General features: G+C 36.9%; 1 protein-coding gene across 4 annotated transcripts in view; it reads left to right on the top strand.

Moving 5' to 3' along the window:
- The window catches only part of MPP7 (MAGUK p55 scaffold protein 7), a 158210-nt gene that overhangs the window by 39170 nt on the left and 101058 nt on the right, over positions 1-17982 (top strand). For 3 of the 4 annotated variants that reach the window (XM_064444870.1, XM_064444867.1, XM_064444868.1), the window contains exons 2-3: positions 3003-3169; positions 16613-16731. In XM_064444870.1, coding sequence (XP_064300940.1) covers positions 3133-3169; positions 16613-16731 — 156 coding nt within the window. In that variant the 5' untranslated portion in view covers positions 3003-3132. The remainder of the gene's footprint in view (positions 1-3002; positions 3170-16612; positions 16732-17982) is intronic. The other variant, XM_064444869.1, reaches the window with a different exon arrangement.

The raw sequence follows: 17982 nt of genomic DNA, 5'->3' as shown, positions 1-17982 counted from the left end.
GCGCCGCGCGCCGCCGCGCGGGGGGCGCGGGCCCGCTGGAAGGCGCGCGGCTTCCACAGTTTCCACGCGGCGGGTGCCAGCAGAACCCGATAGGGTGCGATATATAGAAGCAAGGTACAACTGGAATAATGAAATTTCAAAAATAAGCCCTTTTTAAAGGCTGGTTGTAACAGTCCTGCTGGGTGTTGTAAATGCCTCAGGTGCACTTGATACTGCTGTTACGTTCCTGGCGTTGGCTTCTCGTTTTTATGGAAAGATGGATTGAACTTCAATTTAAGAATATTCGGTAATCCCTCTCAGGACGTACTGTAACAGCTGGTATTTCTGTGTTGCGGCAAATCGATTCCATACAGCGGTCGGCAGTGCCTATGGCCGGGCTCTGACAAAAACTTCCAAAGCATTTTGAATAAGGCGAGCCAAAGAAAATAGCATCATCGCTGCAAAAATGTAGCTTAATTTGCAAGTTAGGGGGGGTGGAAAAAAAATCCCCGTTCCATTCCAGCAAAATATTAAGCATTTTACTGGTAAGGATTTCATCAGGTCATTTATTTTTCATTAATAGGTATTTAGGATCTGGGGAGAGTAACTTTATGCCGTATATAAGTTTCTTAAATAATAAGGAGGTTGAATTTTTTTAAAATATAGAATGATTTACCATGCAATAAAGAAAAATAAAGAAACTGATAGAGTTTAAGTACATGACATGTATGTGGATCAACAAGACTTTCCACATTTCACAAGGAACTTTTTTTAAGGAACCCGAATTTCTGATTGATAATAATGCACCTCTAATGGGAATGCCTTGCATGCTTCTGTTTGGGTTTTTTGGGTTTTTTAATAGATAAAAGTACTTTAAGCTGCATATAAGTCAAAGATGTCCCATTAATAGTAAATCACTTTGTTTTAACCAGTTTCTTACATGTGTGAAAACTAAAAACGCCTCCATCCTTCATATGGCTGTAGCGGTGTGCTCACACTGGGGACTGTGAGCGAGCTTAGAACATGACTCCTCCTTTATGGTACTTGTATGCTTTAAAAAGAAAACAAGCAGAATTAATGCAAAGTGAATATGTTCCTTCTTAATTGGTACAGCGTGTCCTTGGCAATGATGTGTTTTTTGGTTTTTTTTATTTTTTTTTTAAACTGCGCCCTGGCTAGCTTTGCGTATAGAATTTTTACAACTTCGTCATCATAAGATGAGCTTTCACTCTGAGATACTGAACTTCCTTATCTCTTTTTAAAATTTTACGTTAATGGGCTTTGTGCTGATTTGATGAATGTCAGTTTTTTGGCTTTTTTTTTTCTTTTTTTGGAAGCTGATGATTTTTCAGTGAAAACTTATTTTTTTTTTTCTTCACCACAAACTTTTATATCTTCAAAAAAAAAAAAAAAACAACAAAAACCAACCCCAAAACCTAAAACAATCTCAATAGATAGGCTTTTTTTAAGTTTTATTCAGTCCTTTTGATCACAGAAGAAGTTATCCAGGGCTGTAACTTCTGCTATATTGCCTTCTTAAAAAAAAACCCCTAGATTCACTAGAGTTTGAAAGCTGACATGTAAAATCCTTAGGTAAATGCTTAAGGGGCGGGGGGGGAAGAACTTTAAGAAGTTGACAGGCTATTTAAACTATAGGTTTATGCTTAGGGACAAGTTAACAACTAGCTTATATCTAACAATTGGTTTAAAACTCACTAAAAAAATCTTGTGGATGGCCCTTATATGTTGCAATACTTTTAGCACTGTGCGGATTTTTTTTTTGTGAAAAACAAAATTTTGAACAGCATAGAGTGTTAACAGCACCTGTATATTACTCTTCCACAAGACTGTTGCCAAGTACAAGTGTGTCCAAAATATGCACTCTCAGAGCCAAGATGATGTAAAAAGTTATTCTGATTAATATGAATGTTTAAAAATAAGCAAACAAACCACAAAAAACCCACCCAAACCAACCCCCCTCCCAATAAACCAGAAATAGCAGCAGCAAAATGCTCTTCCATTTGTTTATTTTCTTATGCTAAAGCAGGACTATGCTGCTTTCTTTCTTCAAGGATTTTTTTTTAAACTGAAATCTGGATAAAACCCTTGTTTTCTGTTAGCTTCTACTTCCCCCTCTCCTTTCCTTCTCACACATCAGTCCCTGCCCTGCTGTTAGTAAACATTTCCAGTCTTAACTCTGAAATTCTTTTCACAAGTTTGTGTTCCAGTTTCATATTTTAACACAGTTGAATTTAAATACGTTAACTTATCTTTGAAATTGGTTTTTATTTTTGTTATATTTGCTCTGAATTTTCCTCAAGAACTGGTTAAAAGACAGACCCAAAATTTAGTATTGGTAGGCCTGTGCAATTATTAAAAAATATGTCTTAAAAAAATACTGATTTTGTAGTAATGACTTACAGAAAAATTCCTTACATGGTCTGCATGATAATGGCTCCATCAACTCCACAGATCAAACTGCTATTTACCTTAGAGAAGTGTTTGCCCCAGTCCTGCTTTTTACAACTTCAGTGAAAATTTAGATTATATTTCCAGATTACAAATAAAAATTGCATGTCGTATCTTAAATGAACTGAAAACAATTGCAAGGAGGTTAAGTAGAAACACTGAATAAACTACCATGCTAGTAAGAATTTTTTTTTTCCTGGGATAAGTAGTAGCAAAATTTGAGTGACTTAAATTATTCGCTGTTTTAATAAAATAACCCTAAACTTTATTTCTAAAATACCTGATGTGCTGGAGTTCAAGAGTATAATTTACATGATAGAGATGTGTTAAATACTTTTTACAGCAGAATGGGATTATAGGCTAGACTGAAGAAAACAAAACTTGTTTCACCTGGGGAAAAAAATCTTAACAGTAATAAATAAATGCAAAGTGCTTTGTATTGAGAATCTTAAATCAAAAGCTTTTTTTGTGATAATGATTGGATTTGGTTAACTGCAGTAATTTACAGTTTAACAATGTTCTTAATTGTAAAATTCTGTTTCTGTTCTTTCTAGGAGAAACCAGGAGATAACATAAATCTTCGCAGACAGCTTGGCTGCAAGTATTTAAACTGAAATTAACTTCTGCTTTCTGGCTGCAGAGTGCTAGTCTGACGTTCCTGTGTGATACTCTGCAGACTAAATCATGCCAGCGTTATCAACTGGATCTGGAGGTGACACAGGTACGCAAGCCAAGGAGGACTGCATGTTTCCTCCAGATCTTATTTGCTAAGTCGACAGTCTGTATTTAAAGAAATCACCAAATAAGGTAGTTAATTGTGGTCTCAACAGATGCTTAATTTAAGACTTTAAATATAACCTTTTCTCCCTGAAGTTAATTTAGATATATGAAATGCCACAAGTAAAATAAATTAATTTTTAAAAGTCCCACCACCATCTTCCCTTCCATTCGCAAACCCCAAAAAAGAACAACTCTAAACAGATACTGTGTATGGCTCTGAAGAATTTGGATTCACCTCTGAGCGTGGTTCCTACAATGTTAACTTAGAAAAAAGAGGAAGTGAAAAAAAAGATGATATCATACATGCCTTAATATTTGCAGCAGTCTAGACTATCCCCTCTGTGAGTTACAGTTATCAGTGGAGTTATTTCTGAACACAGACTATTTAGTTTTGACACTTCTTTAACACATTAGGAGAAGAAAAACACTGTCTCAAGTTCTCTTCCTTCCCTTGCCTTCCACGTCAGAGTCCAGTTCCTATCACTGACTGCAGGCAGCGGGAGCGCAGAGATATAGCTTTCCGTAGTTTTCACCTTCTCTGTTGCAATATTGGGCTATATTCAAAGGTTAAATATCATCTTGCTGTTACGTGTATATTCTCTCTGTCTGACAATATTTTTGTCCCTGCTTTAGGGACAACTAAAGTTAGTATTTTTGCTCGAGGGTGTTTGGTAAATAGATGATCCAGCTGAGGTTATCATACAAAGATGCCTGCTTTCCACCTCTGTGCTTGTTATTTTAGATCACATAGTTTTATGCACAAGAGTAACAGCAGGATTTTGAAAAAAAAAAAAAAAAAAAAAAAAAAAGCGGGAGACTTCAGGTCAGGAATCAAACAACTGTGTATAATAAGGAACTGCATTTGACTCTTATTTAAAATTAGACTGTACGGTGCAGTGATTCCACACACACACACACACACCCCCCATCTCAGGTCCATGTAAAATTTCTTAGAGGGAAAGATTAATAGTTAGAGTTGGGGTGTGTGTGTTTATTTAGCTAGTTATTACCATGGGGAGGGAGGGTTGTGTGTGTTATTTTGCTTTTTTTGTCTCCCTATTCCTGTGCTTCAGGGACTTGACTATTATCTTGCCAAACCCTGCCTCTGCATACCTTTCTTTTCTCCCCATTTCTCTGTGGAAATAAGTGCAGTTGAAGCTGTTTAGTATACTAAAGCTGAATTTTGGAAGGTTTGTTGGGGTCTACTCTGGGCTGACTTTCCACTCTGGATCCTTTTGCTTTCTTTATCATGCAACCTTTTGTGTCCTTCCAAAACCTGCCTTAATTTTTTTTTTTTCCTTAAATTATTACTTGGCCAAACGCTTCCTGACATTTCAGAAGTCTCAAGAACATGTTGAGATGAACAGCAGGGGGATTGTGTGATGACTGGTGCCTGATGCTGACAATTTTGCTTGTTTTATTGTTTAAGGAATGTTAGTATGTCCAAAAGTAATAGTCATGGATGTACTCTCTGAATAAAGAAAGAAAAGGGTTCCAAAAAGTGTGTGTGTGGAAATACCCTGATTTTAAAATTGTGTGTGTTAAAACATCTCTAAAAACATGTTTTACTGTGCTATTTAATGCATGTGATGCTCCAAATACACCTTTAATACTTATGGTGTGTGATAAAGCTTAACTATCTCCATTCTCCCAAGAAATCTATAGGAGAATATGAGGCCCATCATTAATATCTTGCTGTTAAATAATACTGCGTGTTAAATCCAATTTGTTTTCTGCTGCAAGTTGTAAATTATTTCTTTAAATAAAAATTTGCATTCGGAGGGAAAAGAGAATTATTTATTCTCTTCCACTTCTTTATAGTGTTTCCTCATGGGGATGGTAGGTATTTAACAGTATTTTGAATTATTACATCCAACTATGCTTTCTGTCCTGGTTATAAGGCAGGTGATTTCTAATCAGAGCCCTGTTTTTCTGCTATTACTCTCACTCTTAGATTAAAAAAAGAGAAACATAAGAAAATTTGGATTTTCTTAACTCTGTTGTTCCTTGGTGGGTAGACCAGTATTCCTCTTGCCCTGCTTGCATAAACTGGTGTTGTGACATGCAATGAGTTGAAACTGCTCTGGTCCACGAGAAGAAAATCTGAGATGCTGTGGAGCTAGCAGGTCACTTAGTGGGGACCTAACAAAACTGCATGTTTGGGCTAGGGATACAACTTCGTCTGGTCTGTCTGCTAAGACTGTGTTATTAATGCATCCCTGAACTAGCTTATTTTTGTGTCTCTCATATCCTGGTGAAGTAAAAGAAAACCTGGATTTAAAAATGAGTGAAAGAATTAATTGAGGAATAGTAAATAGAAATGCATCATCTGTGAATATCGGAAAGTTGCCACGTCATGGACTATTGGAAACTCGGAGACCAGTATGGAAGCATTGATGGCATCGGACCACTGTCAAAAGCAGGATAGTGTTCATGATGGGCCATATTTGATCAGACTAAGTGTTGACTTACTCGTGTTAATTTTACATTGCTTTTACTTTGTCAACAGACTTTATTAGGGATGTCAGCATGTCCTTGCAGCTGCTTCCTCCATATACTTATACATACTTTTGTTATACCACGTTTTAACCTGTATATTCTTCTGAATGCAGACACACACCCCCTTGTTTATAGCATGTGCATGATCCTGCTCCTCCCTTAAGGTTTATAGTCCTGTCAGTGTCAGGTCAACGTTACCTTAAAGCAGCCATCTTGAGCAGAAGTCTGAGCTCCTGCTTGAGGCTGCATCTGAAGCTTTAAGTATTTTCTGTGTTGCAAAAGTCTGATGGGCTTGCACAAAGAGTTCAAGCAAATAGAGTTTGAAGACTGAGCTGGAAGACTTGCGCTTTTGCAGGTAAAGCAAGTCTTAGAGATCTGGCATTCATTTATCAGATATATCTAGGGATATTTAAGTTTGCAGTCCTGGCTTCACAGTAGTTGATGGCAGCTTCGCTGCTGACTTTGGTGGAGCCAGAATTACATCATTATGCTTTAAGTGTTGTTTTAGTGTGAAAAACATCGTAAAATTGTTACAGATTTTTCTCCTTTCAACCCTGTATCAAGCTTGCTCAACTGACAAGTTTAAAAATGCTTTTCTGTTTGTCCTTAAACTAGCACATGAATGTGCAAGGCTGACTCTGTGTTGATTCATGTATTGTCAGTGGGAAAATCACATTAATGGGCCAAGTATGGCCACCAAGTAAAACTGTGTGAGATTGCTTAAATATGATGAAAGTCAGAAGCAGTTCTTGACTTTGAATATTGTAGATTGTAGAAAGAAAAAATGTGCAGGGCTTGCATTAGTTTCTTCTTGAGTACATATAGGAGCTAATGCTGTGCCAGACAGTGGAGTTCTTTCAGTATTACAAGCCTGTAAAACTGAATACATGTTAGTTTTTTAAATTAAAAATACCCAACATATTTGTTACTAACCAAATTATAAATTCACATGGCCTTTAAAATATTCACAGTTTTGGTGTTGTCTTCTCTGTTTTGTAATAATACAAAAAAAGATAAGAAATTTGTTCTAAATGTTGGATGTTCTTTCAAAGTGCATTTTTAGTAGCATATTCTGTGATTCTTTAAGAATTATTTCAACCTCTGAAGCTGCATGCTGTTGATGTGGCTGTACTGAATGCTGGTAGAAATATTTTGCTAGACTATTATGTTGATATGATAGCTCCATAGTCCATATGGATCCTCCTAGAGAAGTGAGACCACTGCAAGCAATGTGAAGTTCAAAAACAATTTTGCTGTCATCTGAACACCAAAAGATGCTATCCTTGCTTTTACTGTTCTCATATAGATGTCTTCCCTTTATTTACTACTAATGCATTTTAATCAGATTGCCAGTTTTAACAAAATCTTTCCTAAGAATGCTTGATAACAAAAAGGATAAAAAAGGTGGACAGGAAAAAAAGAAACAGTAATAACACAAATTAAAATCTGAGTAGTTGCTTGAGCTGAGAGGGGAACATCTGAAACACTTGTAAGGGAAGAAGGACAAATTAAACTGAAGGGGTTAAAGATTTTAGCCTTTTAAACTAGCTTTCAGAATGAGGAGGGAGATAGAAAACAGGGTGTTCTATTTTTACAGCCTGTTTTAAAAAAATACAATAACATAAAATGGTGGCCAAAGATCTGTGTTCATTCTACGAGATTAAGAGAAAGGGAACTTAGGAGTGTGATGAAGGAAAGATTTCTGGGAGTAGCTCTTCCGTTGGAGGCTGCCAGGGTGAAGGCTTGCCGGGCGATTGAATCCCGCTCCAAACTGCCTCTGCTTCGCCACTGATGTGCTGCAGTGGAAGCGAAGCAGAGGGAAAGCCTACACTCGCCTGCTTCACGCTGTTGCTTATGACTTAGGCATAAGTGTGCCACCACAAGTATAGTATGTGAAAGCCTTTGGCTGCATCACAGTTTCAAGGCTACTTAAATTTCTCACCACCTTGAAATGCACAGATATGGCTAGATTTTCATGAAAACTGATATGCCGGCGGAGGCAAAATTTATACTGAATTAATAAATACAGCCAATATTTTACCATGCATTCTTGAATTCTCCCCATCTCCAGCTGCCAGAGGCATTAAATGGCTTGTAGGCTAACATTAATATGAAAGATTTGGGAAAGTATGAGACGTATGGCAAGCTTTAATCTAATAATATCAGATTTAATTTTTAAAAATATAACTTGCTGTTGGTGTTGGAAAGGGTATTTATTTTGGTATCAACATAGTTATGGTGACTGTTGGAAAACTTGTTCAAGGTAGAATGACATTTCCCTAAACTGTTCTGTTTTTGGTTAATACTTTATATTATGCTAGACTGATTCAGCAGTGTGGAATCAGAAAATGTGTGCAATTTTATTTACTGGTGGTAAACTCTAAAACCATCTGGCAGCTGCAACAATTTTTACTTTTTCCCTTCCGCTTCTCTCTCCCTTCCGCTTCTCTCTCCCTTCCGCTTCTCTCTCCCTTCCGCTTCTCTCTCCCTTCCGCTTCTCTCTCCCTTCCGCTTCTCTCTCCCTTCCGCTTAGAGCAATGTGTGGTTTTGTGGTAAATTTTAAAGTATGACGCCCTATATTGTTTCTGACCAGAGGCTTAAATGTATAGCTATGTTTGTTGGACCAAAAGCTGTAATTAAACAAATGGTTGATAGTCCCTAGTAATGCCAGATGTCCTTTGCCGAGAGCATGTACTGCTCAAGCGTAGTTGTGCCAGCGTCCAGGTTAGTTAGCAGAGTGTACGTATTGTGTGCATTCACTGACACGTAAAATGTTCCGTGGCTTCTCAGCCCAACTTCACGTCATGTATTGGCTGTTTTAATAAAACTAAAGCTGTTAATCTGAAGGAAATTTTGTACTACTAATAGGTTGTGAGAAGCTTCCCTGGTTGCTGTTAGTTGCCTATTGTGGAATACAGAGGTTCAAATATGATTTCTGCCTGTAAAATAACACATTGGTTTAAAAATGACCAAAAACCACCTCAGTGAATGAAGCATATTAATCTTAGGCATAAACTATGAAATACTTTAATTATTTCAAAAAGTTTAGTTTTTTAGATAAGATGATGATGCACTTGACTCTTTAAATGTTTGCATATTCCTATATACCTCTGTAGGCTTGTATATCTAGAGTATGCATATATGACTGATTGATGTAACAGCATAACTTGTCTTGAGTGTTAAACTTTAAACTCAGTCACACAGTGAATCACAACACTGAAATAATATATTGGCATGTTTTTGGGCATCAGTACTGCCTATGATTGTAGGACTTTTCTTCTACTCTCAAGACACAATATGAAAAGTTGAGATACATGGTAATCAAATGGAGTTTCCAGCAGTTTTAGGCACAAATGAGTTGAAAATTATCTTGGCTTCTGTTGTTAGAAGTCTTTATTCAGTCTCTTAGATTCATATCTCTGAGATATTGTGTCTTCCTTTTGCAGATATAAAATGCCACATTTGGTATTCCTTGCCACCCCTCCCCAGTCTCTTAACGTTGCAAGTCTCTTAATGTTGCAAACTGTGACTGAAGAGTTAAACGGGGTGAACGTGCCCAGTGACATTCTAGTGCTGGTATGAGTTCTTTCCTGACTGCCTGCCAGGTACTTGCTGTTGCCTTCTCTAGTGTTGATGAAGATCTAGATAGAAATACTGGAGACTCAGCAAGCTGGTGTCTATACAAAGGACCAGTCAATTAGTGAAGGTCATTCAAGGTGTTGTAGTATGCAGGCTTTGTTGGAGGAGACAAGAGTTTTTTTAAAAAAATAGGAACGTCGGATCTTTGTATGAGCTTTCTACAAGCTGCTTATTAATTTGTGCTTGATAGGTCACTCTAAATCAGTTCAATGTATGTGTTATTCTTGCAGATAATAGGAGAGCTTTTGAATACTCATGAAAGTACCTTTTATAAACTTTCAAAGTATCCTTGTTGACATAGTGTCTAGTAACTCATTTGGAAGGGTTTCGATTTTGAAGCAGTTCTGAGCCGTACATGCAAGAACTCTGCAGCAACAGTCTTGCCCTGTATGAATGCAAATAGGGATCAGCTATTTAACTCGCATCAGAATGTAATGGTATGTGGTATGCTAAATCTGAAATACACATGTTGAGACAAATCCTAAAAGACCAATAACTGTTTCAAACAACTGCGGATTCTTTAGGTCTGGGAGCCAAGTTCCAAAACTAAAGACTTTTCCATTTTGAAGGAAATAACATTTTTAAAAGTGGTGGGCTTAAATGATTGCTCACTTCCAACATTTTCTGTCATAACGTTGTTTCAAGGTGGGTTAACAAATTACTGTAGCTTGGAGGAATAAAAATTAGGTACAACTTTTAAGTTAAAAGACTGTATTACCCTTAGCAAGTATGTAATCTTCTTTCAGGACACTTACAGCAAAATTCTTGTTTTCATTAGGAAAAAATATTGACATTTCTATTGCTGTGCCATCTGTAAGGATTTTAGCGTTTTACTTTTTTTGTGAAGTAGCAAACACACACAGATACTTTTTTCAAAGGTGCTGATCACTTGCATGTCGTGATTATCTAGTTACTCAGTATTCTGTAACTTTGAAAATTAGATTAATCATTTTAAAAATAGTAAACTGCAAAATTAAAAAAGGCATGTGCTGGTATGAGTTAATGACTGGTTCTGCAAAGAAAAACTGTTAGTTTTGAACGTTTTGAAGTGTCAGGAAGCCCATATATTTGGTGGAATTACTTAAGAGAACATAAAAAAGAACTATTTGTAGCACATAAAACTGAGCACATAGCAGGCTTTTTACAACTGGAGTCTGATAGGACAGTGCAGTATGTCTATCCTAATGTGTGTGTACTGTTTATGTTTTTATTTGAACCTGTGCATAAATATTGACCTCAAACTTCAGAACGAAATAATTTTCAATATTTGGTGTTAGCATCTGATTTTATTGTGCAACAGCAAGGATGTCAGTGAGTGTTTCTACTGCAATGCTATTTGCTTTTGTGTAAGGCAAGTGTTGTCTGAGCCTTTATAGAACTGTAAAGTACAGTTCAAATGTGAAAAAATGTCAGCTTGTTATAAATGGCAGCAAATGGTGCTGATTATTTTACCTTTGACAAAGTGGAAAATTTAAAGGTTGGTGTGTCCCCTTTTATTAATACAATAAAATTTTACAGTGTTGTTCTGGGCTTAGATATATATTCTTTAGTGTTTATTATCCCTCAGTTACTGTAAAAATTTTTGATTGGAAGCCTGGCATCATTGTTCAGAATGCTAATTCAGGAGATTAATTAACATATGACAGCAGATGCACATCCACTTGTCCTCTATTTCTTTCCTTATGCTAACCAAAACAGTTGCTGTTTTGTAATATGCAAGAGTGATGGAACGCAGAGACCATGTTTTTTATCATTTAGCACTAGTTTATAGCTTCCACAGACTTGTCCTAATAATGAAGCTATGAAGGATATGACAAGAATGGTGATATTGAATTTCTCTAGACTAACAGTAAATTTTTCCATTCTGATGTCAAGAATGTAGAGCATCTGGAATCTGCAGTGTGAGTGGTTCGGTACGGGAACACTTTCATCAATTGCTTAGCCATTTATTCTCCTCCTAGGAACAAGCAGTCTTCTACAGAATGTAACACTATGAAGGAAGCAATTTTCTAGAACTGGAAAAATTCTTTGTCCCATTGTTTCTGATTTAAAAGCTTTCCACTGCTGCTTAGTCTTAAATCTTGTTGCATGTGCAAATTTACGCTACACATTTTAAAAATTGGAATTGCCATTATTACACACTGTTCTTCAGTTCAAATAAAACTAAATTGTATCAGTTAAGCTTAGGAAAAGCTGAAGATACTCTGAAGACAGAAACTGCTTAAGTATGTTAAAAGAACAAACTGAAATTTATCCTTTACTTTTTTAAGCAGGGACAGTGCTAAGTTTTCAAACATAGCTGTATTTTCCCTTGAAATTGTTTCCTTAGTCAAAGCTGGCAGAATGCTACAAGCCTTATTCTGCAGCCATTTTATCTTACTTGCTCTTGCAACAAGTCCAAAATCTTCCAAGTAGTTTCTCTATCCATGACAAGCTGTTGTAAATTTTAGTTTTAGGTTATGTGTGTGTGTTTAGATTATCTATATGTGTATAGTTTATATGGACTACTTCTCTATATAAGGTTAGCTAGTCATTGGTTTTTAATTCCCTGTGTCACTTTTATTGGCTGAACTAAATTTCATGAAAAGTGTATTGTATGTCTGGTATTAATCTATTACCTATAATTTCTTTATTCTTGAATCAGGTAATCATATTTAATAGACTACATAAGCACCTTCAAACTTCCACTCTTATAAGAGTTTTATAGTATTCTTATGTGCTATGCTTGTCTCTTTTTTTTTTTTTTTTTTTAAATGTTTCTATGCTATAGGCTTTTACTTAGTTAACGTAAGTATTAGATACAGGACCTAATTTATAGAACATGACTGTAAATAACAGCATACTAGTATCTAAAACTAGGAGCTCCCTTGTTTTTCTGGGATTGACTCCTATTACTGCCGCTCGATTATGTGACCTTGTTTAATCTAGAAAGGGCCCTTTTTCCTCCTCTGTTTCAATGATTTGGGAATGTCCAGGGTTGATTACACTGTGATCTGTTTTGATTATTCCTGCCCGCCCCCCCCAAGTTGTAGGCCTGACTGGGTTTACTTTCCTTCTGAAGACTGCAAAGTAGTCTTGCATGTCCCTGTTTAAGCTCATTGTTAATTTCTTTTATGTATGACCAGATCTTCTGGGATCTTTGAATAAATGATCTGCTTTTAAAAATTGAAGTAAATAAGGTTTTTCTTGTGTAAGCCATGTTTACTTTACTGTATTTTGACACCTGAAGTGTTTTAATACTAGAAAATCCCAGTGGACATATGATTCCTTTTAAATATAGAAGGTGGTTAAATTTAGGCAAACTACACTAAAAAAAATTGAAGGACCTGAGTAGAATAGCAATAGTGTATGGAAAAAGGAAATTTTTTTTTCAAGACTCTTTATAGTGTTGCCAACATCAGGTATTAAAAAAAAAAAAAACAAAACCAAAAAAGGTTTTTTTTCTTCTTCTTTTTGGGATTCTGTTTTTTTTAAACACAACTTCTAGATACTTTTAAAAAAGGTGTTTGTGTGTTTATTTGAATTTTGGGCATCTTTCAAAAAATATATGCAAAATACTTTCTTTTAATAGGAGGTCCATGCATGTCATACGACTCAGGGAGGTCAGACTTTAAGAGAAACATCAAATTGAGACCCAAGAGCATGACCGAGGCCTGGCAGCCACATGCTTACAACAGTAGCATTCAGCTCTGGTGTGCTGAGCTACATCTAATTCCGTGGCTTACGCGATGAACATGAGTTTTTAATTTACAAAGCGGTTAATCTGAATATAGGGGGTATACCTCTGATCTTCTTGAAAATTAATTTTTGTTTTCAGGAGTGATCAAAGGTGTTCAGTATAGCATCACTTCAGTCTTTAAAATTGCTACTGAAAAGATTTTAAAAAAACATCTGGTTTCTACTGCTTGTCAGTACTAAAACTATTGAGATATTTGCATTTATTTCAGTGGCCTTTGGCTCTGGCTTGCAGAACCATCTGAGATGCTAGTTAGAAGTTTTGCAGGAGATTTGAGGTTGGACTGAAGCAGTCTTTGCTGTTAAATTCGGAATACTTCTCTTGCCACATGGCAGCATCTCTGTACAGTGACACCTTACAGGGTTGCAGAGATTTGAGCTACCACCCTTCGGGTGTTGGAAAGATGGGTATAACAAGTTACCAGATCTGGTAATTTAAATTAGGCTAATGTGTAGCTGCCAATGTAGCGGTTTCAACTTCATTACCAGTTTACAGTAACTTGACACATTATTTTGTACCTATTATTATTTTATTTTAAAAGCACTTTCTTTTAAATCCCATTTGCTAGTAAAGTCACATGCCAGCCAGTTTTCAGTGTTTTTTCACACTGCAATGAGTAAGAACAATACACTTTGTGTAACTGAGATACAAATAAAATGTGATGTTTTAGTTGGAGGGGTGTGTGTCTAGAAGAACCACGTACTGTTTTTCTTCATATATAAAAATATGAATGCCCATCTGAAAACTTTGGATTCCGTGGTACTGGGCATCACAAAAGGGACAAGGGAAAATGAGACTCTGTAAAGGTAAACCTTTACAGGTGCTAGCACCTTCTGCTGCCATTACCCCTTGTTTGGAAGGAGGCTGTAGCTGAATCAGATGATCTGGAGTTATGCAGCTTTAACTTTGGACATACTCTAGGTCTTTGTCTTCTGTTCTTCCCAACTAAATACCCTGAGTCGTCCTCCTGCCTGGTTTTCATTTGTCTCTGTGGTGGAGATTTTTTTCAGTCCTGGCTATATAAGCTGAGTGTCAAGAGGGTTCTGAAGAGAGAAAGCATGGTGTTCTCCAGCATGCTGCCTGGCGTAGTTCTCAGGTTCTGCTGCTGTGGAGAAGGGTGGGATTCTGATTTCCTCCTGGCTGAAAGCTATAAACACTGCACTGAAGAGCCAAAGAAGAGCAGCACTACAAACATAGCCATGGGATTGTGTAAAACCAGTCAGCACTTGTCTGATTTTTCTCCGCGTCTCTGGGAGCGTTGCACAGATTGGGTGCATTGCTGTCGAAGCTATCAGTAGCGCACTAGGGACATGGACACCTGTTTTCCTAGAAGGGGAAATTCAGGGCTACGTGAACAAGTGAAGCCCACAGATGCTTTTGAGCTGGTTATGGAAACCTTAATGTGTGTAAGCACCTGCAGGGTTAGTCAGTCCTGGAGTGCCGTCCAGCAGGATTTTTCTCGGGGAGCTCTGTGCATAAAACCTAAGCCTTGTTATAGGCAGATTCAGTCTCACCCTGTGTCACTACTGTAATAGTTAATCCAGCAGGAAACATGAACTTTCATTTTATTTCACTGGGGTTTTAATTATCAAAGCTTTGAGGAGCAAGTTACAAGGATAGAACAGTTTTATGGTTGACTGTATGTGAAATTTAAGCAGATCTGATGGATCAAGGAGTAAGCTTACTCTGTTATAGATCTTTTATTTGAAGGGAGTGGCTGAAGTTAATATTTTCTTTCTCCTGAATGGCACACATGAATTGTTCCTAAGCGGTTATGCCACAGTTATGTCAAGCTTATGTTGAACTTTTTATTCCATTTTCTAACAACCTTCAGGTTAGTCTGAAGTAAATGTATTTTCAGTAACAAAAGTGTCTATGTGCAGAAATATAAGGCTGGCTGTAAAGTAATTTTTTAATTTGCTAAATGAAAATGTTTTTGAAGTATAAATTGCGTGATTAAAAAAAAAAACATTTTTACTGAGTGCTGAAGTTCTAATAGTCCGGAAAGTTGGAGTTGAGACTGCCATTCAAACCTCTGTTGTCTGGATGTCAGCTCAATCACAGACTGCCTCACTAGGCAAGGCTCAGTGTTCTTTTTCTATCCATGCAAAATTGTAGTGGTTTGAGTTGTATCCTCTATTTCTGAAGCATAAACAAGAGCAGATTTAAATAAAAGCAAGATTCTACGAGAAATGAATGTCAACCACCAAAAACACTTGGACCACAAAAAGAATGTATCTGGAAGGAACTTTTTTCCACAATATTTTACTGAAAGGCAGTAAAAGACAAAAATGTTAAATAATCTGGTCCCAAAGGTGCTGTAGGTAATTTTGAAAGGGATATATAACACCTGGAAAGGTTGTGAAATCATGTTTACTAAAAAATATTCTAAATCATAAGTTTTAGGGAGATAATAGGCATAATAACAACAGGTAACCTCTAACTTCCAACAATGTTCTTTACCAGTAGAATATCTTGTAAATCTGTCCTTATGATGAACAGCAGCACTTACTCAGACTAAAAATAATAGCAGAACCGTGTATCTTGGATCCCAGGAGACTATCGGTGTTTTTGTAGACAGCAGACAGGAGAAAAAGGCATTTTGTCCTTTTTACCCCAAGTAATCCCAGTGGAAAATTAAACATGTGCTATGAATTGATATCAACTCACGCCAGGTTACCTCCCTAAAGAGGGCTGCTGCAAACACTGTTGCTACATTTCTTGGACAGCAGTTTGATGGCCTGTGTGCATGATGGATATTTTGTGCTGTATGCTACTGTGGAACAGTGTGCTACTGTCTGCCCCTCGGAGGCTGCTGGTGAGGTGTGCCACAAATAACCAGCAACAGCAATTGCTTTAACCCTACGGAGAATCTCAAATACCTGCAAATAAAAAATGTAACTGAAATATTTCTGTGTGCATGTGCATCTGGGAAAACTGCTGCGTTTGGTTTTTAAGGTTTAATCCTGCAAAACAGAGCGCAGTTCCTTTTGTCTTGCTGTGGATTCCTACTGAACACGGGATAAAAAAAATATGAAGCAATATATTAGCAAGAAATATTTAGAGAAACCACGAACCTTTTTTTAATGGACCACCCTATCCAGTTTCTGTTCTTTTAAGGAAGTTTTTCCTATTCATGACTCATTTCACTCTTTGGCTAACATCAAGGGAAATGGAATAACGATTAAGCAAAGGAATGTATGTTTTTTTTTCTGGTTTTGTCCTTTTTTCAAAACCTTTATGAATTTTCTGCATAATCTTGTGTAAATATATGTGGATGTAGAAGCTTGACAACTGTGACAAGGTAAAAAGTACACTGCTAATACTTGCTTCTTAGTAATTTTTAAAAAATGATCCTCTTGGTTCTACAAGTTAATGTTATGCTGGATACTCCAGACTCCCTATTCAGTGAAAATGACATGCTCCAGGCAGCCAATTACACAGAACTGTTAAGTGAAATTAATGAGATCACCCCCAGATTACACTTTGTGTTTTATTTTCATTTTATAGGTCTGTACGAGCTGCTGGCTGCATTGCCAGCCCAGCTGCAGCCACATGTGGACAGCCAGGAAGACCTGACCTTCCTCTGGGATATGTTTGGTGAAAAAAGCCTTCATTCACTGGTGAAGGTAAACCACATTTAAGTCAGATTCTCTTTGAGAAGAGCATATGGAAAAATGTTTTGAGCGCCATCTAGTAAACCAGTGATCAAACTGTTGCTCACTGAAAACAAAACAGCCTTGTTTTAACTCTGTTTCTGTCAGGGGTGGAAGTTGTTAAATAAGATTCTACCAAAAATACATAGATGATTTCATTTAAGAGTGATGTTTTGGCAGTGTAATGCTAATGCAGCAAACATATGTTGTTTGCCCTTGTTTAGAAAAAAAGAGTACGAAATAGTAGCAGGAAATCTGAGACTTCTTTATGGTCAACATTCAAGACCTGGAGTTTAGCTTAAATAAATAAATGTTCACAGCAAAAATTAGAAGGAATATATTTTCTGAGGTCAAGTATGGCAACAGTTCAGTAGCCACATTAATTTAAAATAATTTCCTTTAACAAAGTCAACTGAAATTCTAGTAAGCTGTTTCTTTCATTGGCTTGCCTCCATTCAAAATTGTGTTTTGCACATAAATATTTTGGACTAAAGTACAACCTAAAATAAGTTTGGAAGAATACTTGAGTAAAGCGTCCTGCTATGAAAATGATCAGCAACAAGAAACTAGAGCATGCCATGGGAGTGTGCAGAGCTACCCCGTTAATGTTAAAATTGCTTCTAGCAGAAAAATGGGACCAATCAGCTGGTTAGAAATGTTCCACTCCTACAAAATGGTGAGTATGTCTTCAGTTTTCAGTACCGAGCTAGTTCAAGCTGGAATAAATTCTGAGGCCTCAAATGAGTCAGTAGGTGGTAGTAACCTGTGCCGCGAATATATCCAGGCTCACACATAACTGAGCAGAATTTGTTACACTTGTCAGTCATTGATCTAGGAGAAGTTTAACATTGGGATTATTTCACTGTATGTTTTGAGAGTCACGTTTTCCCATTTCTTTCAGCTATCTCATTCTGGCAAAAGATGTAACAAGGTTGATACTTGGCCAAAATTATTTTCAAATTGGCTGAGAATTTACGTATAAAATAAACACAAGTACTCTGTGGTAGCTGATACACAAAAGCAACAAACAGAGGAACAGCGCTTAGCAATACTTGCTTGCCTAAAGAATTTCATCAACATTTCTGAAATGCAGTGATTTCCAGACTCTCTACTGCTTTGCTGCAGCTGTCTCCTCAGGTGGCTCAGATGATCACTGAAAGGGAAACACTGGTTTTGATCCTAAATTAGGCTGACAGTGGTGTGCATCTAAGCAAAATGTTAGGT

This window comes from Phalacrocorax carbo, chromosome 2 (assembly GCF_963921805.1).
Source record: "Phalacrocorax carbo chromosome 2, bPhaCar2.1, whole genome shotgun sequence".
NCBI lineage: Eukaryota > Metazoa > Chordata > Aves > Suliformes > Phalacrocoracidae > Phalacrocorax > Phalacrocorax carbo.
Note: the sequence above shows the minus strand (reverse complement) of the source record. Positions and strands in the feature narration are given on the sequence as shown.